The sequence below is a fragment of the Syngnathus leptorhynchus genome, chromosome 15 (assembly GCF_054491065.1).
Source record: "Syngnathus leptorhynchus isolate UIUO chromosome 15, UIUO_Slep, whole genome shotgun sequence".
Lineage (NCBI taxonomy): Eukaryota > Metazoa > Chordata > Actinopteri > Syngnathiformes > Syngnathidae > Syngnathus > Syngnathus leptorhynchus.
The window spans coordinates 7,438,849-7,462,575 of NC_141209.1; the positions used below are offsets into that span (position 1 = coordinate 7,438,849).

The window sequence follows — 23,727 nt, forward strand, 5'->3', positions numbered from 1 at the left end:
CGCCTGCGTTACGCTCACTCTTTCTGCCTGTTAGATTTGCAGGCTTATGTCATGGAGAAAGAGAAGCCTTTTCCATTTTCAGAAACATTTTGTGGAATATTGTCATTTGGAACACCAGTGGAGGAAAAGTCTTCAGGTTTTAAAGGGACTTGATCCCCTTTTCCAGACATATTCTCAGAGGATTAAGCAGGGAGGGCCTACTAAAGTACCCATAATCAAATCAAAATAAATAGCCTCCATCACAATGAATGATGGCGCATTTCCATTCTATACTTTTCAAGGGATTTGTCCCAGGGTGGAAGATCTTGGTAAAAAGAACCCAGTAGCTTCAGGGCGTCACGTAATGGTCCCTGCGTGCGATCGAGCCTTTGTGCATGTGTGTGTGTGTGTGTGTGTACTGCACTTATTGTGTTTTACTATGACCGAATGTATGTACACATTGTCTTTGACAGGCTGGTGATTTTCTGTCAGCTCTCATTGCAGCAAATGCTGGAGTGAAACTGGGCTTTTAGAGCCAAAATGGAGGGGTTTAAGTGTGCCTTAGGAAAGCCTCTGGCTTGGCAGGCATGCAGCACACCAGGGTAGCAAGAAAGCATTTACTGCAGATTAAAGCTTGTCTCAAGTGTTTCGCAAAGTCAGCCTTAAGCTTGGCAATCGTTCCCTAGGCGAATCGGCAACCTGCTGCTATGAAGAATGTCGCCAGGCCAACAACCGCAAATGATTTCTGGCCCTCCAGTGGAGGTTGTGATGGCCGTGAATCGGAATTAAACTCAGTTCTTTACAGTTTTCATTCTTCACCCGTGGAGGGATTACTAGTTTGATGGATGGTTTTGTCACTGATGGAGGTGTAAGGATGTCTAGCCAGTAAGTGATGTGTCCTACTGCTTGTATGTGCTTTGAAAAGAGAGAATGTGAAAAAGTGTATTTTATTCAGCTGACTATCGCACTTTGTTTTTATTAGGGAACTACCCTCGGCCTTCCAACTTCAGCGGCACAAACAACAGTCTGGCCATGAACTCAAGCAGCCCCATGCACGGCCACGGTCCTGGTCAGACCATCCCCGGAGGACGAAATCATGGACCGGGAAACCAAAACAGAGGGTATCCCACCGTGGCACCCAGCTCCCCCAGCATGCCTCAGCCAGCGGGACCGGGAATGGGCCCTCCTCCTTCGGGCACGTCCAACCGCAAGACACTGGAGGTGGCAGCAGCAGCCCCCATGCCAGGCCCAAACAATGCAACGCATAGCAGGTACTTGCAATTAACCATATCACAATGGTCGTGAAAGTGATTAAAAAAAAAGTCATACCGGCTGACACATTACAGAGCTGTGATTGGATGATCATAATGCGGTGATTGCTGCATCGATACGTTTTTGTCTTTTGAGTTTTTGGTTCTAACAGAAAAAAAGTCCAATACTTCAAAATAAGTCACTCAGCGACAAGTATTTCCTCTCTTACTAAAGGGACGCTATGAACGAAAGAGTTCATTCTCAGGGGTGCAACACTTCCATGAGCCATTTTTTAACTATCCCTATTTTCACAAAACTAGTAAAAAAAACGTGACATTTTGATAGCAGACACTGTACACCGAGTGTCATTTCTTGCACAGAGAAATGATGGCTTGTGCGAAGCTTTGAATGGCGCACTGTCGAGACATAAAAAAAAGAAGTAAACCACAGGTTACACAATGAAAACGCAAGAGACAGAAAAGCCGCCGAGCACCTTCACACGAATGCAAAGCACTTTCATGCCATAACAGTATACGAGTTTAGGGATATTATTTTTCCATCGGGGCTGAATATATATTTAGTGTTTGCAATGCTGGGGCTGTTTTGGGATCTTATGTGTGGTTGTAAACTCCTGCTGAACCTAGCCAAGGGAACTTGTGCAAACATGGCTACCTCGAGAGAAGAAGGGATGAGTTTTTCCTCCTGTTGGTTTTGTAAAAACACATCAAGAGGGGAGGCAAAGAAGGTAAATTGACATTTGTGAGCATGTATTCATATTTCAAATTTGAGGTTGACTTTTGAAATCAGCGCAAATGACAAGCACATATGTGCTCTATGTTAGCTAATATATGTTCACATTAATTTGGAGCTTCATTAGATAAATTGAATATTATTTTCACTGCAGCATCTTTGGAGTCAAACCACAACTGAAGTAAATGTTTTGAAAAAAGAAACTCTTAAGTCTGCTTGCCAAAACTGTTGTTCTGATCTGCTGTCAATCATTCCGCCTGCTTGTGTTTTCCCTCCCCATCACCTGTTTTTTTTTTTACCAGCTCTCCCAACTGTATCCCCCTCTCCGTCTCTGCTCTGTTATCCTACCCTCGACTCTTTTATCCCGTTCTGTCTTTCTTCCTCCCAATTTGCTTTTTGTTCTTCACTGTTTCCAGAGCTGCCTTGTTATGTTTTCCTCCCTCAGATCCCACTTTAAAACATCTGAGGGAGATCAGGGGAAAATTGGCCTTCGAAAACCTACAGTTAAAGGCTCCAGTGCCCCGTTTGCTCTCCCAGATCTCAGTGCAACATTCCGAAACGTTCAGACCTAGTTCCTCCCCGTCTGAGAAACAAGTTGTTAGTCGTTGCACATGTCGGCTTTCCCACTTTGATGCGTCGACCCCGAGTGAACTGCACAGCTGCCTGCTCCCTTCGTTATAGGCAGAGATACAAAACCAGATATTATTGAGATTCAAATTGTATGTTTACCGTACAAGGACTTATCCTTGGTGTGTAACCCGAACAGATACTAATTTAAAATTGTCTTCCTTGCATACATAATATTGCACATCGACAGAATTACTACAACCAATTAATCAAAAATTAAGTACTTTTATGCCGATATGGAGGAATTTTGTTTTTTCTTTTTATTAAGGGCTTTGGAGATATGATGGCAAATTATGGAAAGGGGAGCAGTCGGAATAATTGAAAGGTATAAGCTTTTCTTGGCAGCATCTTCTAAGGACAGAATTGGCTTTTCAAATGACTTTAATGCTGCCGGCGATACTCTAAAAAAAGTTCCTGGAGCTGTAGGAAAGGGCGCTGTCGATAAAATAAGCACTTAGTAGAAGAAGAGCAAAGCTTAGCGAGGAAAGAAAAGCTATAAATCAAAGGAAAATTGCAGAGAGAAAAATGTAGGAAGAAAGGAGAGAAGTGCTCCGAGGCAAATCCTTGCCAAATAATTCATTTCTGACCTCCTTAGTAAGTAAATTTCCTAAATAAATAAGAGCAGTACTTGAATGTCAGAAATGGGTATCGTGCCTTTGGCACTTTGTCGCTTGCAGTCTTGGCAGGCTGGTGTTTTCATTAGATGGGCCAAATAAATGGATTCTCCTCCATCCATTCTGAGCTGTTTGATGTTTGAGGGGGGCGGGGGGGGAGTAGCAGAGTGAAGAGAAGAGCAGCTTTTCTCAGGATTTAATATGTTAAAAGCTGCCTTTATTTGTGCGCAGGTGTGCACAGGGCTCCGTTTTTGTGTGTGTGTGTGTGGTTTGACGCCACGAGACCGCTTGCCCTTAGAACAGATTGGCTCCATATATAATTCATGGCCTCCAGCCGATCCAGTCCATCCAGCAACCTTCTTTGTCTGGCTCTTTTTCTGACACTTTCATGCACGCACACACACAGAGCTTTGGATCGATGGGTTGCCATCTTCACGCTTCTCGTGGTCCCAGTGCATGCGCTGTCTCGTCCAGTTAGCAGCGCTGGGAGCCTTCAGCCTGGCCTGTCACCACCCAGAAAGGATGCAAGGCGCTGCCACTTGTAGAGAAAAGGAGTCAGATGGTTGGCTGGCACCTCGTAACCATGGCGATCCCTTGGCAACAGCACACACGCCACTGTGCATCAACACAAGGACGGGCTCCGACACTCACCGCACTGCCCTGCGGAGTGAAAATGGACTTATCTGATGTCCTTCACACTTTTTGTATTTTGAGTATTGTTTGTGTTTCAGGTCACATTTTGTGATATTTTCTGAATGGTTGCTGAATTTAAAATGTAGATCTGAGTGTTTGATGTAGTGTCATAAAAAAAGTGCGTATTTGACTTTTTCTAAAAATGGTTACTTTTTTGCATAGTTTCCCAAAGTTGGCTGTTGGCCAGACACCCAAAATGATTAGCTTAATGATGCTTAACCTATATAAAAAAAAAGATTATTTTGATAATTTACTTATGATTTAACTGTGTTTATTATAAATAGTATAATTTACATCTGTGTATAGATGAGCAGATTTCTCACGTTTCTTTTTTGCCTAAATAAGGAAACCAACTAAAGCTCTCAGTATGATGCACTGCAGTTTTACAACCACAAACCACAAGCAATTTGTCAGGATCCCAAATAGCAAGCACTAAATTGCTTATTCAGATTGTGCACACTGTTGGTGGGTGTGTTGCATATGATCTACTTAAATCACAAGGTTTTACTAAGAAATCTAAGTGCGAGCACAAAATTGCATGACCATTCTAACAGGTTGTGTGTGCTGTTAGCAAAAGGTGTAAAAATGAAGGAGACAGTCAAATATAAAAGAGAGTTGTATGATTTACTTTCACTGATGACCTTCCTAATTGTCCTTCTCTTCCCTTTTCTTCTCAACTCCATTGCTTTATCTTCTTTCCATCTTTCTATCCCTCCCTTCTCTGCACCAACTATTTTTCCCCTCACTGGTGCAAAGGTGCCTGAGAGCAAGATGAATTCGTTTTGCTCTTTTTTTTTCTCCCCCTGCCTGATAGTTATGCATGCATATATTAAGTGTGATTAAACACTGTGCGGCGCCTCCATCAAGTGCTCGCTAATGGCCTTTTTTTATGACATGAATTAGTCATAATGGGACAGCGGCACAGTCAAAAGCTTCCAACCACTGTTGTTGTTGATTTGATTGTTTGACCGCTCACATGAGACCATGTCTGCTATTGTTATGAGTGGGTGCAGAAGGGCTGGAAAAAGTAGATTCCGAGGCACTTAGCTGCAAAGAAAACATTTTTAATGCGAGAGGTCGAAAGATCAAAACTGACATTTCTGTGTGTTGACTCACTGAGGGCTTATTAAGGAAGGTAGGCAAGCAACGATGGAGTTTATATAGCCCCGATCATTGGGAATTGGGCTCAGATAAACATGGCTTTGGTGCTAGTTGGTGTCTTTTCCACAGGGGGCCCCCAGTACACCTCGCCCTCCTCCAATAGAGGGATTACATATGTATCATCACCCGTGCTCTATGACTAATTACATCTGTGAGATGAGATTATAGGGAGGTTTACCATGCCAATCCCTCCTCTTAGGCTAAATGTATCAGTTCCAACATGAGGCATTACGCTGTGTATGAAACGGAGACTGATGCCAGTGAGAAATGATCTGAATGGCATAAACCCAAAGAGAGTTTTTGCTCGTCGACAAAAAAAAAAAAAAAAATCGTAAAACCTCTGCTTGTGTTCTTCTGTACCAACTTTCTCTCTTTTTATGTTTCTTCATCTTGTGCTTTTGAGTGTGTGTGCGTGTGCGTGTGCGTGTGCGTGTGTGTGTGTGTGTGTGTGTGTGTGTGTGTGTGTGTGTGTGTGTGTGTGTGTGTGTGTGTGTGTCGTTTAAGGTTTTCTTTGCTAATCATTTCTTATTTTATTCATACAATTTTTTTGTCTATGTAGTGTCATGTCCTGCACTCTGCTGTATTTGCTCTACAGATGATTTTCTACCGTGTCCTCATATCATGTTACATCTTTCCACTTTCACTTTAATATGGTCATCCATGAGATTATCTTAGCTTCAGAGCCAGATAGGCCAAATTGTTGCAAACAGTCTTCTATTTCAACTTCTATGGACTGCCCAGCATGTAATGAAAGATGCTGCCTTTAATCTCACCCCTCAGCCCAACCACACACACACACACACTTAACACACACACACGCCGGGCCTAGCATTCAGCAGGTTGCAGATAAGCCCCTCTTATGTCACTTGCAACGCTGCATGATGAACCGTGAGACGAGGGAAGCTGAAGCGAGGGCGATTGAGCAGAATTGATTTTTTTTTTCCGTTACCATGGAAGCAAATAATATGCGCCACTCCAAAATCACACCTTAATTAGGTAAATTATGACCTGTGGGAGGGAAGGAAGAGGATCTGCAGAGAAGACAATAAGGGAGATAAAAAGAGATGCAGCTCAGCTGACTGCAATCTTGTACAGGAACTGTGGTTGATCAGTTGTCATCTCGGTTTAGAGATAAAAGTTGCAACAACAGATCATGTGACATATGTTCTTGTGCATTTTTACAGACTTTCATCATTGCGAAACATTTAAAGCTACTTTCCTACAAAAAGATCCAAATTATTAACCTGCTTGTTTTGTATAGGCAGGGCAGTTATCAAGGACCGAGCGTCAGCCAGCCAAGTACCATTGTCCCCTACAGCCGGCCAGCGGGCAACAATGTTTCAGCCATGGGCAACGCACAAGGTCCAGCCTACAGTGTGCTGCCTCCAGGTATGATGGCTAAAGACAACTAGCTATTGTGTTTATGAGTCAATATTTTCATTTTTCATGTTGACAAAATTTATAATTATTTACATCCGTCCTCAGTTCAGGAATATTCAATTTTCTATATTTCTAATTGATTAGAAAGTTTTGTCTTAAACTAGAAATTACCATCACAATAGATTATACTGTAACTTGATTTTAAAACATTTTGTTGATTTACACGACTTAAAATGGTATTAACGATTGTTACTTTGAAATTTTGAGTTCATCAAACGTTTTTTTACAGTATTACTTTTATATACAATACTTGTTGAATCGTGAATAATTTTGCACACGGCACAACCTGCTTTTGCCACTTCAACAAAAAAAAATATGCATGCACCCTTTTTACCTATCAGTTCAAAGCTACTTTGCAAGAAACAAGCTTTATTTTGAAGGGTTCTGATCCTAAGTGCTCCACCGACCTACTTCCTAATGTAACCTATAGAATACTGCAAATTACTGGAATTAAAATGAAACCTCCCGATGTTGGATGTGATCATGTTGAATTTACACACATCTCAGAGAATGATAAGTGGAAGGGTCAAAGTTGAGGGCTAATGACTCTCCACCAGGCCAGCCGGGAACAGTGGTTATTTTTTCAGCACTCAACAGTTTTTACGCAGGGAATGTCAATGTAAAAGTTTCTTTCAGCCCTTCTCCTTGCTGCATTGTGACTAAAGGCACCTCTAAGGGCATTGAATGAATAGGCACCTTTTATTCAAAGCCAAATATTAGAATGTTTGATATTTGAGGAACTTGAAATGAGTACCAAGGTTTTCACAGCAGTTTGCCCAAGGAGCAGTGAAAAGCCATTAGTCTGTTAAGTCTTGCAGTGCTGGAGGAAAAAAAAAAAAGCCAGGCAACCAAGGATTTTTTCTTTTGTTTTATAAGAAACGTACAGCTCCCACTATGAAATGTAGTCATTGACTACAAAAAGGATTTTACCTCCTCTTCAACTTGAACCCAAAGGCATTTATGGCAATGTCTTTGAAATGATAAAAGACCGTCAATCATGTGAATACAAACCCCGCCCCCATCGCCCATTGTGACCTCACTTTGAAGGAGAACTTTTTCATTTGGATTTCTCCCAACAAAATCAAAAGACTGCACCGGCTTTGTCTTGAGCAGCCATCTTTTAAGGAATATTTTTTCTTCCTGCGCTTGTAAAGAAATAGCAGACATAGTTGAGACGCTTTGAGAGAAACATGTCGATACAATGAAAGGTGAATGTCTACTATGACGTCATACAAGGCATTATGCTAAAGCTTTCACACCTCATAAAGGACTACCATTTTTTTCAGAAATGAATGAATCACACAAAAACAGCAGCGGCGGCAGCAGCAAATCACTTGAGAGAGCGTTGAGCGATCATGGTAAAAATCATTTGTTTATAAATTGTTTGAGGAAACTTTTCTTGTTTGGTAATTCTTTCATTATCTTCTTTAAATGTTTTTTTTTTTCTTTGCAAAGGAGCCATTGGAATGGCTGGGGACAGGGTGATGAGCCCAGATGTGAAAATGAAAGCAGATGCAAAAGATGACAATGGCCCCGCCAACGACACTCACAAGCCAAAGGTAACAGAAATTATATTTATGCCCCCCCCCCCCCCCCCCTCTCTCTCACTTTTATCCTCTTTTGTTTGTTCTTGTGCCCTTAATGAATTCTGATCATGCTGGCTCAGCGCAGTGTGTTGTTTCCCTGTTGTTTTCTCACCATTCTTAATGATTTGTTTAACATTTACCATTCCTAATGTTTTCCTCGCTTTGTTTTGGCCGCCAGCTCTCTCTAGCCGGTGTTTTGGCAGCCCATGCTGAACACGAGAGCTTGGCATCTGCAGCACACACAGGCGCTTGGACACAAAACGTGGATAGAAACACAAAAAGTCACACAGCATCCTTTGACTTAAACATCGCTTTAGCTGCACAACACCAAATACAATGCTGACCTTACATTTTGCCTCAGAGTTGCACCTTGACTTGGCTCAGCTCAGCTCAGCAACAACAAAACTGCTCTTTGCTCTTTCCTCCCTACTCTCAATTGTTTTCATGCACCTCCACACATCCGCTACACGTCTCTTTGCTCCAAATCCCTGTCTTCTCTTTTGCTGATTACGATAGTAAGGGATTTTTGAATTATTTAAAGGCATTTACAACAAGCCAGCGCGACCCCTCGTGCTCCCTAAAGAGATGATCTGTCTGCCAGGATTGAATGCAGAAACACAAGGACGAGAGCCAGAGAAGTCAGACTCAGGGAAATAGAAAGCAGGGAAGATAAGCTTTTGCTGACTTGGACATTCCATAGAAAGACCCGGAGCGCTTGTCAAGCTGTTGTTCCATCTATAGCGATTTCGTATTCATGCACATGCCTGCACACACACATGCATCTTTTTACTGGCAGATGACACACACTGATCTAAATTAAATCCCAACTAACTCATAGTTGTTATTAAATTTGGATTTACATGTACAGTACATGAAAAGAACACACATCTGTGTTGTATTTTCAATATACACTTACGTATTTTATTTCAAATACATCTGGCCAAATTAGGTACTTATAAAATCGAAAAATATTGTTACAATATTCAAAACGAACTAGCCCCATAAAGCAAGATTTGGTCTTTCCAATTCTTAGTCTCAAGCTCATTAAATTGTGCAAGTTGTCGGCCTATCAATGTCGATGCCCAAAGAATTACGCAAACTCATATGTTTGCTTTAAAGTTTAGTTTCCCATTAAAGTTGAACATAATGTTGCTTATATTTCAAAATGTCAACATGAATGTTTTATCCATTTTGAACCATGAACCAATAAAAAAAAAAACTGTCATAAACCTCTATTAAATAAAGTTAAAAAAAAATCCCAGATGGCTTTTGACAAACAGAAAATTCCCAGTCGCACCTACAGACAACAAGCATGTTTTTGGATGTACCTTTAGCCACTAAAAGTATATTTCTTTCTCCACACTAGTTACAAGAAGGTCACACTAACAGCACCTCCGGCCCCCAGCAGTGTGTGTCTCAGCCAACCACGCCAAGCAGCGCTCTGCCGGTCCCCTCCCCACTGTCGCCCAGCCCAGCCAGTTTGTCCTCCTACCACGGAGATGATAGTGACAGCATAAGCAGCCCTCCTTGGCCAATCAAGGCCCCTTCAAGTCCAGTAAGTAACTTGCTTGGTCAATTAGTTGGTCTCACAACAGGAGGACAGTTAAAACCTGTTTTTTTTCTTCCCTTAATTGTATCATGACATATTTATTGCAAATAGAAAATAATCATTGCTCAGTTGGTGGGTCCCTTCACACAAAAAAAAAACAGCCCCTTTAGGTAATGTCACATAAGTCCATGTTGTGAACTGTATGAACTAAATTCTTTCAATAAAGTGTTTGTTTTAGTATGTCTGTATAACTGAGAGCCATGTTGCAATGAAACTTAATGATTCCCATGGGGAGAAAGAATTGTATAAGTACAAGGTACAGCAAATAGACTGTGTAATTGCCTCGATACAATTCATATAAAATATAGGTCATTTAAGAGGCAAGAAGTATGACCATTCTTATTATTGTAGGGATCCGAGAGCTATATACATTAACTACCAGTTTAAATCACTTTCATTTTTCAATCCCCCTTTTTTTTTTTACTCTCTATATTTTTTGACAGAAAGCCAACCCAAATTCATCATCGTCCAGTGGCGAGCGAGTCTCGCGATTATACGAGCTGGGTGTAGAGCCAGAGCGCCGGATGTGGGTGGAGCGTTATCTGTCCTTCATGGAGGAGAGAGGAACGCCTGTTTCCCAGCTGCCTATTGTTGGGAAGAAACCTTTGGATCTCTGGAAACTCTACATTGCTGTTCGGGAGATTGGAGGCCTTGCTATGGTAACTCTTGTATAATGACAAACACTATCACAGACAATTAAAAAATTCATTCAGTGGAATAAAAATGATCATCCTCAAGGAAAAATGTCCACATTCAATTGGCCCAGTTTACACACTGTGTACATCTGTGAGGAAATAGAAACAAAATCATTATTTTAGTATATCATTACAAATCATTATTTTAATATATCATTATTTTAGTATATCCACTTTTGTGACATTTTTGGTGTGGAGTGAGATTTTCTTATGGAGTCTTTAGGTTTTGGCTCAATAATAGTTGCGAAACATGGGTCAGAAACAACTTTTTGCTTAAATGTAGTTCAACTCAACCATAAAAAATATTACATAACACAATACATTAAAAAAATAGATGGCAAAAAATATATTTTGTCGCATTCCACAGGTAAACAAGAACAAGAAATGGCGGGAGCTGTCCAACACACTGAGTGTGGGAACGTCGACCAGCTCAGCAAGCTCACTCAAGAAGCATTATATCCAGTTCCTGTTTGCCTTTGAGTGTAAAATGGAGCGAGGCGAAGAACCTCCAGCCGACAGCAGCAGCAGCAGCAGTGGAAGCGTAGCTGTAGGTGACAGCAGGAAGCAAGTCAAGATCCAGCCTCCATCACCTGGTAAGAATTGTTCATTTCTCACCGCTTTTCCCAACTACATGGCAGCTCATCAAGCTTCAAGTCTCAATGGTGTTGTCAAGATTGAGAACATCGATGATGAAATATTGGAAATAAACAACATTTGATTAGATAATTTACCAGTTAATAAAGGTCAGATACCGTCCTTATTTGGACCTAAAGCCTGAGACTTGCCTTTTTTGGATTATTGTGTGATTGAGGTTAAGGGAGGTTATGCTGGTCATATGTTTGGTATTGTGAACAATTATGACATGAGGATCAGGAGTGGAGAGGAAAGAAAAGAGTTGGTGCATTAAGGTCATGCCTCTAATTTGCAACTGAGATGAGAAAGGTGACCCCGGCTTTGTGAAAGAACTTTGGAGTACTTCACCTGCATGAGATACTGCAGATTGCTTTTCCTGATTGTGGAAAAGAGCATCGGCTCCATTTGCACATATTACACGTCGTGTATTCGTGGACCACACACAAACACATCCCCTCGGGTTTATAGGGTCCATAATTCAGCCTCATCTCCTATGTCTTGTTCTAAAGAAGAAAATATATATAATCATATAATGGGACTATCAGAGTTAATATTTCCACGTGACATAAAACATAGAATAGTACGTGTTCATTTGCTTGTGCACATTAAAAGATGACCAACATTATTGATGTCAGAAATTATTTTATTGTTGGTAGTATACCATCTAACTGTTGTGGAAAAGAATAATGTGAAAAGATTTAGCTTTTCAAGACTTGAGTAGCAGCGAAGGGGGCAAAAAAAAAAAGTTTCATATCCGAAACAGGGACTTTCCCCCCCCCCTCCTCCAAAAAAAAAAAGTTTGGGGAAAAATTGCATACAAAAGGTTGATAATGATAGCCGGTGATTAGGATTTTAAATAAATAAATAGTTTCCTCCATCAACTTTAATAGATGTTTGATACTTTGAAATCATTTAGTGTAACTTGTGCACTATCATTTTTTAATCCTTTTAACTTTACATCATGTGCCATCTCCCCTCAAAGTCCTTGCCAGTCTATTTATAGACTTGACAGAGCAATGATGTCACAGATGGAGTGTGTCCAGCGGGTTGGTAGCACGGGGCAGAGCGTGTTTGTGTGGAGGAGTCATTAATGAGGGCTGGAATGTATAATGTAAACAAACCTGACCTCCCCGTCACCTTTCATTCACAAAAATGGCTAGGCTGACTGACTCCCACCCATAGCCCCGCCTCTCTGCCACCATCCCAGTGGATTATGTCACCCGCTGACAGATGCACACACACATAAATGTCAAGCACGTGACTCAAACGCACACATTTCTTTTCTCTGCTGTCATTCTTCTCCCTCGAAATGTGGAGCAAAAGGGCACTCGGGTTCACGCTGGCGTCCATCTCCCCTCCGCCTTCTTCACCTCGCAGCTGAATATTCTGTGTCAGCCTGTGTGCTCTTGAAGAATGGTCAACTTCTGAACCTTGGTTAAAGTAGCGAGTAGTATGTGAGCGAGAGGAGATCTTCCACCTATCCCGTTATTATGAAATAATCATCTCGCCCTCTATTTCAGCCTCTTTTTTTTTTTCTCTCTGTCTCCTATCATGTAGAGGCAGGGAACATCACTGAATAATTTAGAATTACCAGTATGAATTTTTAAAGCTTTGGTCTCTGTTTTTTTTCCGATTGGAAACGTGCGGTGCTGTAATAGGCCACCGAGGCTGTTCCCGTGGAAGGCTTCTTACGCTAAACTGCTCATTAGGCTGTTTTCATATCCTCTCTTGGTCGTTGTCATCTTTTTAGTCAAACGGTCCTCATTTTTCATTAAACTTGCTTTAGGGAATTAGTATCCCTTGGTTTTATGAGCTTATGTTTCCAGCCTCTTGTGTACCTTTACCCCTGGAATTTGCAGAATTGTGGCGTAAGAACAAGTAAATAGGCTAACCTAGTTTTCCCTCTGTTCCATTGTTTGTTATATTTCATTACAAAGGAGGTGCGTAATTTTTGTATCAATAAGGCTTTACAGATTGTATTATGTATGTTTATAGCAGTGTGGTGATTTGGATATTACTATGATGTGATGATCATGGGATCAATTCACAAAACTAAATGTGAAAAATGAAGGCGTTAGTATGAGAAGAGTGCTCGGACTTAACGACGCCAGGAAATCTTGCCAGGCTTCGGTTTATTGAGCATTGACGATTTCATATCTGCAATTAATAGGCGGGTATATAATGTGTTAATCTTATTCAATTTATGTATAAGTATATTTATGTATGTAAGTATATTCATTTATCATTTATGCTGTACAATAAGAGCATGAAGCCCATTGTCAACAAACAACTCAATCTTTGTGACACATCAACTAATGGACAATATTGTTTTGAAATGAGAACAAATTGGAATCAGTCAAACAGCTTGAGGTGTGATTGAATGTTGCGCTGTGACTTTATTTTCCTTCCAAAATCTTTGCTGTTCCTGCAGAGAAATTCATCTCTGCTGTCTTATCTGCCCTTCTCCCCCAACATTGGCCTCTCATTAACAGCCATGTTGTTCCCATATACTGTTGCCCATATGTGGGCTGTTTGCTTCAGCTCACTTCTCATGTGGGTCATTACTGCCAGCGCTTTGGCCTCAATTCCAAAGTATTCTCTCTAATACGGAACCTTTGTTGAGCCAAAGCCCACGTTACGAATTCTGTGGACAAGCGAACTGACTTCTGCTTGTAATCATTGCCGTTTATGATAGAACTATGGCGACAGTCATAACATCCCATTGTCTCAATCTTTTAGCTAACTCAGGCGGCTCCCTCCAAGGTCCACAGACACCGCAATCTTCTGGCAGCAGCTCCATTGCAGAAGGTGCAGGGGATCTTTTACCCCCCACCCGTGCTACCACCCCTCTTGGACAGGGCACACCTGTGCCACCAAACAGGTATCTTAAATCATTTTTTTTTTTACTCTATCTTCACATCTAATGACAACATTACTTGTAGCTAAATTCATTGCCTTTTTCACAGCGTGCAGCAGCAGTAGTCATCATTCACTACATTTCACATTTAATGTAATCTCTTTGCCTGTAAAATATCTTTTGACACATTCAAATTGATCCATGCAAGGAAGGGAGAGTTGATTTACAGACCTAAAGGTCACACGAGACAGATGCGAGGAAGCCCTTGGTACACTTGATCAGTTATGATTTGAAGATAAAGTAAAGCTTATATTCCATTTCACTGCATTTGAGGATGTTAGTCTTGCAAAAAAAAAAAACATACTTCCTCATCTGCTTGTTCTGTTTTTAGGTAGGTATTCTATTCGCCCACAGGTGTCAAACTCAAGGCCCGGGGGCCAGATATGGCCCGCCACATCATTTTATGTGGCCCGCGAAGACAAATTGTGCATTAAATTTGTGTGTCATTGCTAGAATTGTAAATTGTCTTCACTTTTAATAATATCTTTTTTGAAATATATGACCAGTTTTTAATCGTCTGATTTGAAAACGAGTTATTTGTCAGTTTGTTTTGTAGCTTTTACTGTATATGAGGTGCTCATACATTTATTTGGGATGACAGTCATTATGGCCCTCCGAAACAAGCTATGACTACAATGCGGCCCGCGAAAAAAATGAATTTGACACCCCTGGATTCGCCTATGCTCACCTACGTAATTACCAATGTAGCCCGCCGCGCAAGATTCCCAGCATTCAAGAAAAAAAGAGCCCATTGTGTTCAACACAAATATATTAAGATGAGGCAATGAGTGGCTAAATATAGTATTTTATTAATGAATACACATTTCTCACACAGTTCCTCTTCCCACTTTACTACGTTTCTTCTTGTCCTTCCATTTGTAATTCCCTCCCCCTTTCCAGGAGCAGCGTGAGTGTGCAGGATCCCTTCTCAGAAGTCAGTGACCCAGCCTTCCAGAAACGTGCTGCCTCTCTGCCACCCTCTGCGCCATACCAGCAAGGCCTCAGCATGCCTGACATGATGATGAGGATGCAATACGATGCCAAGGATCCTTTCGCTGGCATGAGGAAGAGTGAGTGAGGCCAACACAAAGCACAGGCTTGTGAATAAATATTCATCGTGGAATCAAATGTTTTGGAGTCACCAAAAATCAAGAATTCATACACAGCAAATTAGTATTATCAATATCAAATTTTTTTAACATTGTCCATTGTTGAAAAATGAACCTTGTGTTACAGCTAATGGGATTGCCTCAGATAAAATTGCTCTGTTATTATTTTGTTATTAAGTCAAACAAAATCATAATAATAATTACATTTAGTTCAATTTCGGTTACCGCCCACACCTTTAAATTACATCAGCTGCCTTGATGTTCTTATAGCTCAGTATTTGTCTCATCTTAGCTTGTTCATCCCTTCCAACCTTCCAGACTAAAAATTGTCCGTAGGTGTGATTCACGGTGTGTATAAAGCTGCGACCCCAACGAGGGACAAGGATTATACAAAATGGATACTTGGACTTAATGAATTTGCCTAATAACGGATTAAGATAAGTGGAAAAGTGGAGCAATTAGTTGAGCAGATAGCAAATGTTCTTTATAAAAAAAAATTACAACAAATAAGGCCAAAACATACAAAGTTTACCCTTTTATTTTATGGATTATTATTGAATCAATGGTATGTTATAGTATTTTTGTGAAGCTAAAGGTTAGACTTTTGTAGGACATAAATTGTGTCGGCCAAAAACAGTCCCAACCAATGAACAAGTGGGAAAATTGAATATATATTAGGGGATGCTGCCACTTGCTGGCAAGCAGATGGAACGACTTCTATACTATACGCATTTTAGGCCTCAGTTGAGCATTTCTTCTTTCTTTTTTTTTCCATCGTTTTGCATTAAAATGGTATGTTTTACGTATATTATCTACATTCCTACGTGTATGCAGATTTGTGCATGTGACATACTCTAAAAAAAAGATGTGTACCCTTTCAGTGGCAGGAGCGGATCCATACATGCCTGGCCAGATGCCTCCTGGAGGTGTGCAGGAAATGTACGGACGACCCACAGCGGCGCTTAGCCTGAGTCAACGCTCGCAGTACCCATACGGACCAGGCTATAACAGAAGGTGAGCATCAGAAACAAAAATATGATAAAGTCGTCATGCCTGACACTCGTTCAATCTCCGGGGTTTTGTGCAACTTTGTGGAATTTTATTCCTCATATCATTTTCATATTCCAAGGTTGTATGACCTCAAGTTCCTTCAACTTTGTATTGGTAGAGGCATAAAGTTTGACTGTTTATTCTCCAGACCGGACCACTTGATGGGGATGGAGGGAGGCCTGGGTCCCCCTGGAAATCAGAACAGCATGGCACCTCACAATGAGAGTAGCATGTATTCTTCCAGCAGATACCCTTCACAGCAGAGGTCAGAACCTGTGTGTGATGTCATAGATTGGTCGTTGCATTTTCTTAACAATTTGGAAATAGTTTGTTACATTCCCACTTGTTTTATACGTTGAAGACATGATGGCTACAGTCCCCAGTATCCCGGCATGCCGTATGGGATGCATCCTTCCGGGATGTACCAACAGCCACAGGTGAGATTCCGCAATTTCTGTTAAGTATGTCTTCATAATCCTTAGTGTAGGATTAAAAAATGTAATGCTGTGAAATTTAAATCAACATTGGCTCATTTAGAAATGGCAACGGGCAACTGTCGGAGTCAGTTGGCTGCACTGAGAGAAAGTTATTTGTTAAAAACAAAATTCAAAATATCATATACCACATTTCATACCACTCCACAATTTTGTCACACTTGGTGTTGATTATTCACAAAACAAATCCAATTTTGTATCTTTATGCTTGACGTATGACGTGTAGCAAAAAGTTCAAGGGGGGGCTAATATTTTCAGAACTATATATGTATATATATTAGAAGTGCTATGATTAATTGACAACAAATGAATTATTTAATTGTTTAGAGACCTTGTTTACATTAAAATTGTCAGATTCCTCAGAAATGTAGCCTCTCAATAATATTCTTATTTCTGAAGTCCTCCATGAAAGCAGACTGATTCGCTTTGAATTTAATCAAAATAAAACACTCTCAAACAATTGATTCTCTTTGAGTTGAGTCCAAAAAAAAGCATTAATCAACAGAATAATCAACAGAAAGTCAATTAAAATAATCGCCAGCGCTATATACTCCACATACTATACAAATATGTGTGAGTGTATGTGTATCCATAATGTTTGTTTAAAAATTTGTCACAATGAAATGAATGATTGACCACTTGTGTGTTGAAACTGTATTGCTAACATCCACCTTTGCTTCAGCAGGGCTACAAACGATCCATGGATGGTATGTATGGTCCTCCACCCAAGAGGCATGAGAGTGAGATGTACGGAATGCCGTATTCCAACCAGCAGGCAGACATGTATAACCACTATGGCGGGGGCTATTCAGGCTCAGATCACAGAGCCATCCAAGGACAGTTCCCTTACCCCTATCCCCGCGATCGTATGAGTTCTTCAATGCCAGGCCAGCATGGAATGATGGGCGGGGGTCCTCCTCCTAACCACACGGCTGATGGTCCCAACATGTGGCCATCCAGGACAGATCTCAGTTATCCCTATCCCAATCGACAAGGACATCCCTCTCAAATGGCCCCCTACGGCTCCATTGGCAGAGAAGACATGGATGGGCGTCCGGGGCAAGATCACTGGCACCGGCAATCTCCTTACATGTCATCAACAGGCGGTATGCCTCCCTTTTCATCACGCCACCCTCCATCATCGTATTCAAATTCACAATCCATGGCAAACCACCTGCCCAGAGCCCCCAGTCCAGGAGCTTTCCAACGCTCCTTGGACTCACGCGTGTCCCCCAGCAAAGCAGCTTTCCTGTCAGCCATGAAGATGTCAAAGCCTGGGATGTCCATGATGGGCTCTCAGGGATGTGGACCTCTGAGTCAGTTTCCTCACAACCTGAGGAGGGACCTCAACCACCCACCTGGATCTGTGGAGGGCACCATGCCAATTCTCAGACCTCGACGCAAGCTTACCTCCAAGGACACAGGTGAGACACAGTCTCTGTTGTATTACCTGTCCAGTTTTATTGCAAAAAAATCTCCCCCCAAAATTTTCTTTGTTAATTATATGTTCTGCACAGCCAGAGTGTTCTGATTAATGTTTCATTTGTGGGATATGAATTTAACAGACAAAATCCACCTGATTTTATCCATCTCAGGGGCGGCCATTTTGTCACTAGCTTTCGAATGACATACCAGTTGCCGCAACCAATCAAAGCTCACCTGTTTTCTGAAGCTGAGCTGTGATTGGTTTAAGACCTGGCGACTGTGATGTCATCCACAGCAAGTGGAAAAATGGCTGCCCCATGAGATGGATCAAAACTGGCGAATTTGACATCTTAAATCATATTCCACAAACACAATACTATGTTTAGACTAGCTGGGGAACAAACAACATATTACTGTAAAGAAAATCATTCATGTTCTCTAATAAAGTACGGTATATAGTAACACAGTTCTGGAAATTTCTGCTGGAAGATTTCCTGGGGCATTACTATGCATCTATGGAAAAAGACAGGAGTCTTTAATTTTCAGATAGGAACGGGAATTGGCAATTTATTGAATTGCACTTTGTGGAATAAAACAACAAGGTAAAATGCGCTGGGGCAAATTAGCAATCATTTAATTCCTTTTGATTAAATGTCATCTGAGTAGTGTTTTTAATAGGATGGTCTGGTTTATCTGAATTAATCAACAATTAATTCTAAATGTTCAATTAATTATCATGTGTGTGACAATGATATCCTACCTTTGCGACCTAACCAATGATAACTTTTCTTTAACGGTTCTCATCTCAGGAATGCCTGAGGCCTGGCGTGTGATGATGTCTCTAAAGTCTGGCCTCCTAGCAGAGAGTACATGGGCGCTTGATACCATCAACATTCTACTTTATGATGACAGCACTGTTGCTTCATTTAACCTCTCTCAGGTGACACGGTCTCTCGACAAGCCCTCATTGATGTTCTCCTCTTTTATCCTTTATTTGAGATGTATCTGTGAAGCCACAAATGGAAAAAAAAAAGCATGTCAGAACGGTCAATCAAAAAATACTGAGAATATTCTTTGTATCTTTTTTACAGGTTTTTGCTCACGGTTGACGTTTACATTTTCTGTTTGTGTAGTTGCCAGGTTTCCTGGAGCTCATTGTTGAGTACTTCCGCCGTTGCCTGATTGAGATCTTTGGCATCTTGCAAGAGTTTGAAGTGGGAACGGGGACAAAAGAAAGCTTGCTGGACCACAACTCCAACCAGAAGAAAGAAACTATCTTGAACAATGCAATGAAAAGTGCGGTACAATCTACATCTGAGTCCATCCCAACTTTGAAGATGCCAGAGGACCTACCAGGAAACACAATGAAGGAATATCTTAATGTTTCTGGAGAGACTCTCTCACCTAACGGGATGAATGAACCTGATCAGTGCTTAAAAAAGGATGAAGACAAAGAAAAGAAGGCAGAAATTAAACGCGAGTGTGATTCTGAGCTGCTTGTTACTGAGCTGGAACCAAAGCCCCAACAAGCTAGCAAACATGACAAGTTCCCAGTAACCATTGTTGACAAAGACCTTAAAGATATGACAGATGACCTGGTTGACGAGTTCACCAGTGGGCTGCTCCACTGGCAGGGTGGCGGGGGCGACACTACGGCTCACATACAGACGTACTTTGAACCCCGACGTGATCCACCTACCAGAATGGAGGATAAGATGTTCATAGAAAACAAGAAGGACGATGGGAAGGAGCAACCGAGAAACCGTATCACGGCCACCATAGACGACGTCCTGTGTGCGCGGGTTGACGCCCTGTCGAACGCGCACCCTGCTCGCTCGCTGCCATCCTACCCTTTCAGGGTGCATCCAGATGGCGAACAGGATCACATCACCTTGCTGGAAGATGAACCACGCTGCCTGGATGAAACCCCGCTGTCCACAAGCTCACCCTGGCAGGACTCGTTAGCCAAACGCTGCCTCTGCATCTCCAACATTGTCCGCAGCTTGTCCTTCATCCCGGGGAACGACTCGGATATGTCGAGACACCCAGCCTTGGTTCTTCTTCTGGGTAGGCTCTTGCTGCTGCACCATCAGCATCCTGAGAGGACCAGGTCGTCCTCCAGCTATCAAAGAGATGAGCAGCAGGACAAGGGGCTGTCGAGCAGTCAATACGAATGGTGGTGGGAGTGTCTGAGTCAGCTCAGGGAGAATGCGATGGTAACGCTAGCTAATATCGCAGGCCAGCTGGATCTCTCCACTTACACCGATACCATCTGCCTCCCCATCCTGGATGGCCTCCTCCACTGGATGGTGTGCCCTTCAGCTGAAGCCCAGGACCCCTTCCCTTCGGCAGTGGCCTACTCCCAGCTGACTCCTCAGAGGCTGGTTCTGGAGTGCCTTTGCAAGCTGAGCATCCAGGAAGGAAACGTGGATCTCCTCCTCGCCACGCCGCCTTTCAGTCGACAAGAGAAACTCTTCACGGTGCTGGTCCGCTACGTTGGTCAGAGAAAGGCTCAAGTGTACAGGGAGATGGCGGTGGCCATCACCTCTCACCTGGCACAAGGAGACCCCACCGCGGCTCGTGTCATAGCCATGCAGAAAGGCAGCGTGGGTAATTTGGTTGCCTTTTTAGAGGATGGCGTCAGCATGGCACAATACCACCATAATCCTCACAGCTTATTGCACATGGGACACCCTCACATGGATCCACCCAGCGTGAGCATGTTGTGTAGAGCAGCCAAAGGCCTGTTGGCCATGGCCAAAGTGGAGGAGAACAAAACTGAGTTTGTCCTCTACGAAAGCAGATTGTTAGACATTTCTATTTCTTCCGTACTGAACGCTGCAGTGGTGGCGATTATTTGCCAGGTTCTCTTTCACTTGGGGAAGTTATGACAGGAGGAGAGGCAGGACTTTGTTGGCAAACATTAAGATGGACAAACTATTTCACTTGTTTTGCTATTTTTATTCATCAAACTGATCAAACATGTTTTTTTTTTTTTTTATTCCACTTAAACAGAATATCTATGTATGACCTCTCAGCCCTGTTGAATGTGGGTTTGGGGTTTCATTTTAATACAAATATTTAATACCTGCTGGTGTTGGTCGTTGATATGTTTGACATTTGGTTTACTTTTTTCACATAAAGCTACCGCCAGATTTTGGTGCTGACCTATGTCGAGGAGTTTGTTTTCGGTTTTATAAAAGCTAAAATATGCTCATCTACTTTTTGTTATTGGAGAGTATTTATTTTAAAAATGTGACACTGTACAGGAGTTTTAACTTTTTTGTCAGCACTTGTGGAAAAATAACACACTGACTGTTTGAATTGAAATCTTTATGTCTCGGTCGCTGGAAGAGAACTTGTGCAATAGGACTAGAACAAGTGGTCCCTTCTTTGAACCAGATATTGAAAACACACCTGCAGTGTGTATTTTAGGCCACAAGGGGGCAGCTTGCACGCGCCAATCAACTTGAGAAAAGTGCAACTGTCAAAAAGAAACGTCTAATTTATTAATCATTGCCTCAACGACTTTGGAACTTTTATCTCTCATCTATGCTTGTTTCATCTTGTCTGTATTTCATAACTGTATACAAACTGTACAATGGAGGCACATGATTCTGTCCATCTCAATCAAGCATAGCAAGAACTGGGACGATTAACAAATGCTTTTATTGTTGTTAAACATTTGTTATTGTTATTATGAATATTTTGTTAATGGGGTCTGATATTTGAAAATGGTAACCAATGTTTCAATGTAAAAAAAAAAAATACAAATAAAAGCCTGTATGCATTGTATTATAGCTGAGAAAACAATCGCTTTGGTAATCAAAACAAAAGTGCCAGGGTGAGAGGATATATATATAAGTGAGGTTACATTAAAAAAAAAAAAAATTAAATACATTTCTTTTTGTTAATGTCCTCCATTCACATTAGCGGGCATATTTTGGAATGCCCTATAAAAGAAATGTGTTGGAAATCTTCAAAATGCTCATTGTAAAATTTGCCTTTTTCGTATGACTTCAGTATGTCTCTTTTATCTGGTATATACATTTATACTCTGTGCTGCACATGTCACAAATAAATGTACTATGGACATCACCAAGCATCACAGATACTGCATTATGGTCAGACAATCTACAGGCCAATAAAACATTTGCTGTCTACAGCGGTGTCAAGTTTAAGTTACCATCCTCTTCTAACTGGGGACCAGAACATGTCATTGTGAGATTTCAAATGTGTTTTTATTAAACACATGACTAAGGCTGCTCAACTATCCATTTTCTGAACAGCTTGTCTTCACAATCATGAGGACGATTTTAGCTGTCACCTATCAAATAAACCTGATTCACAAATGTTGCTCATAAACTTAAATTTCTTATGTTCATTCCCCCAACTATTATTGTGCTAAAATGACAAACAGCTTTCTAGCAGTTTAGCAAAGAAACCCAGATCTGTATGGCTGTGCTTTTCCTTTTTGACAGAATTCATTTAGCCTGTCCTTTGGATGGTTTTATTAAGAGCATTCCTTAGAAGGACAACATGCGTCACAGATTGGATTTTTAAAGAAGCAGAGGTTGAATTCCAAAGCAGGTATTATCACCATAATCATTAAAGCAAGATGACTGCATACAATAAATTCACAACATTCCTGAGCGTCCTTTCACTGCATGTCAAGTGAATGTCAAAATGAGTGAAATAGTGGTAAGAATGTCCGGTTCTCAGTCATGGGATCTGGGTTTGAATCTATGTTGGAGCATCTGTGATTGCCATATTGGCTCTGATGACTATTTTAACGCAGAAGTGCCCAACAATTGGCCCGTATTCTATATCGATTGTACAGGTCTGCACATTGAAAACACTCATTTTAGTGTTCCCCCGTCATTTAGAGTGGGTCATACTTCTTGCTATGGTGATGCCGGATGTTCTTCACCTCCTACATTTTGCCTCTGAGAAGCTGAGTCATCACACTCTTACAGTGTGGATGTGATGGATGAGAGAATGCTGCGTTTGTTACCTGCAGGTAAATTGTCTTGTTGCTTCTCACAACTAATGTAGGTAGATGTGTGAGTAATTGGGTTAGGATGATGAGGTCATTTCAGAAGTTAGGTTGCACCCACGGAAAAATCTTATCTGTTCGTTCATGATGGCCAATGCCAAGCAATAATGCCTAGGCACCATTAAGCCTCAGGTTGTTTTGGAAAACCCACTCAGAGAGTGTAAGGGTGTGAAATGGCAGACAGATGAGGCTGGTGATGCAATCAATCACAAAAAGGGGGCGGAACAGGAAATTGCAACGACACAACCTCTGCAGAGGTTGGCATGGAAGTAGGACTATGTGGTAACTGACTGACTCATTTCTCAGCACTCTGTTTTCATTTGAAACAAGATTAGCAAGTCACTGCCTCCATTTGCGGAACAAAATGTTTGTTCATTCTCCATAAAAAAAAAATATTGCGTAACAATTTCAACACTGTTGAGAGGACAAGAAAAAAGACAGGGAATTTCTGCAACAAAAACAACTGACACTTTTCAGGTTTTGAAATGTCCTATTTATTTTGCAAGTACGATATTGATACTGTTAGTGACAAACTGTATTTGGATTGTTTTGAGCTCAAAACAAATCAGAAACTGAAATGTATTTAATATCCTCAAGTCTTGGCCTTCATTGAAAGGATGATGTGTATCACAAACACC

The 23,727-nt window shown here is 41.4% G+C and overlaps 1 protein-coding gene across 4 annotated transcripts in view; it reads left to right on the forward strand.

Annotated features, from left to right (window-relative positions):
• The window catches only part of arid1b (AT-rich interactive domain 1B), a 126,481-nt gene extending 104,285 nt beyond the window's left edge, over positions 1–22,196 (forward strand). For 3 of the 4 annotated variants that reach the window (XM_085931236.1, XM_085931237.1, XM_085931238.1), the window contains 15 exons: positions 962–1,250; positions 6,337–6,464; positions 7,802–7,873; positions 7,971–8,074; positions 9,468–9,656; positions 10,154–10,369; positions 10,773–10,998; positions 13,778–13,919; positions 14,856–15,025; positions 15,946–16,078; positions 16,263–16,379; positions 16,476–16,551; positions 17,291–18,032; positions 18,843–18,973; positions 19,167–22,196. In XM_085931236.1, the coding sequence (XP_085787362.1) occupies positions 962–1,250; positions 6,337–6,464; positions 7,802–7,873; positions 7,971–8,074; positions 9,468–9,656; positions 10,154–10,369; positions 10,773–10,998; positions 13,778–13,919; positions 14,856–15,025; positions 15,946–16,078; positions 16,263–16,379; positions 16,476–16,551; positions 17,291–18,032; positions 18,843–18,973; positions 19,167–20,924 (4,493 nt within the window). In that variant the 3' untranslated portion in view covers positions 20,925–22,196. The remainder of the gene's footprint in view (positions 1–961; positions 1,251–6,336; positions 6,465–7,801; positions 7,874–7,970; positions 8,075–9,467; positions 9,657–10,153; positions 10,370–10,772; positions 10,999–13,777; positions 13,920–14,855; positions 15,026–15,945; positions 16,079–16,262; positions 16,380–16,475; positions 16,552–17,290; positions 18,033–18,842; positions 18,974–19,166) is intronic. The other variant, XM_085931239.1, reaches the window with a different exon arrangement.
• The last annotated feature ends 1,531 nt before the right edge of the window (positions 22,197–23,727 follow it).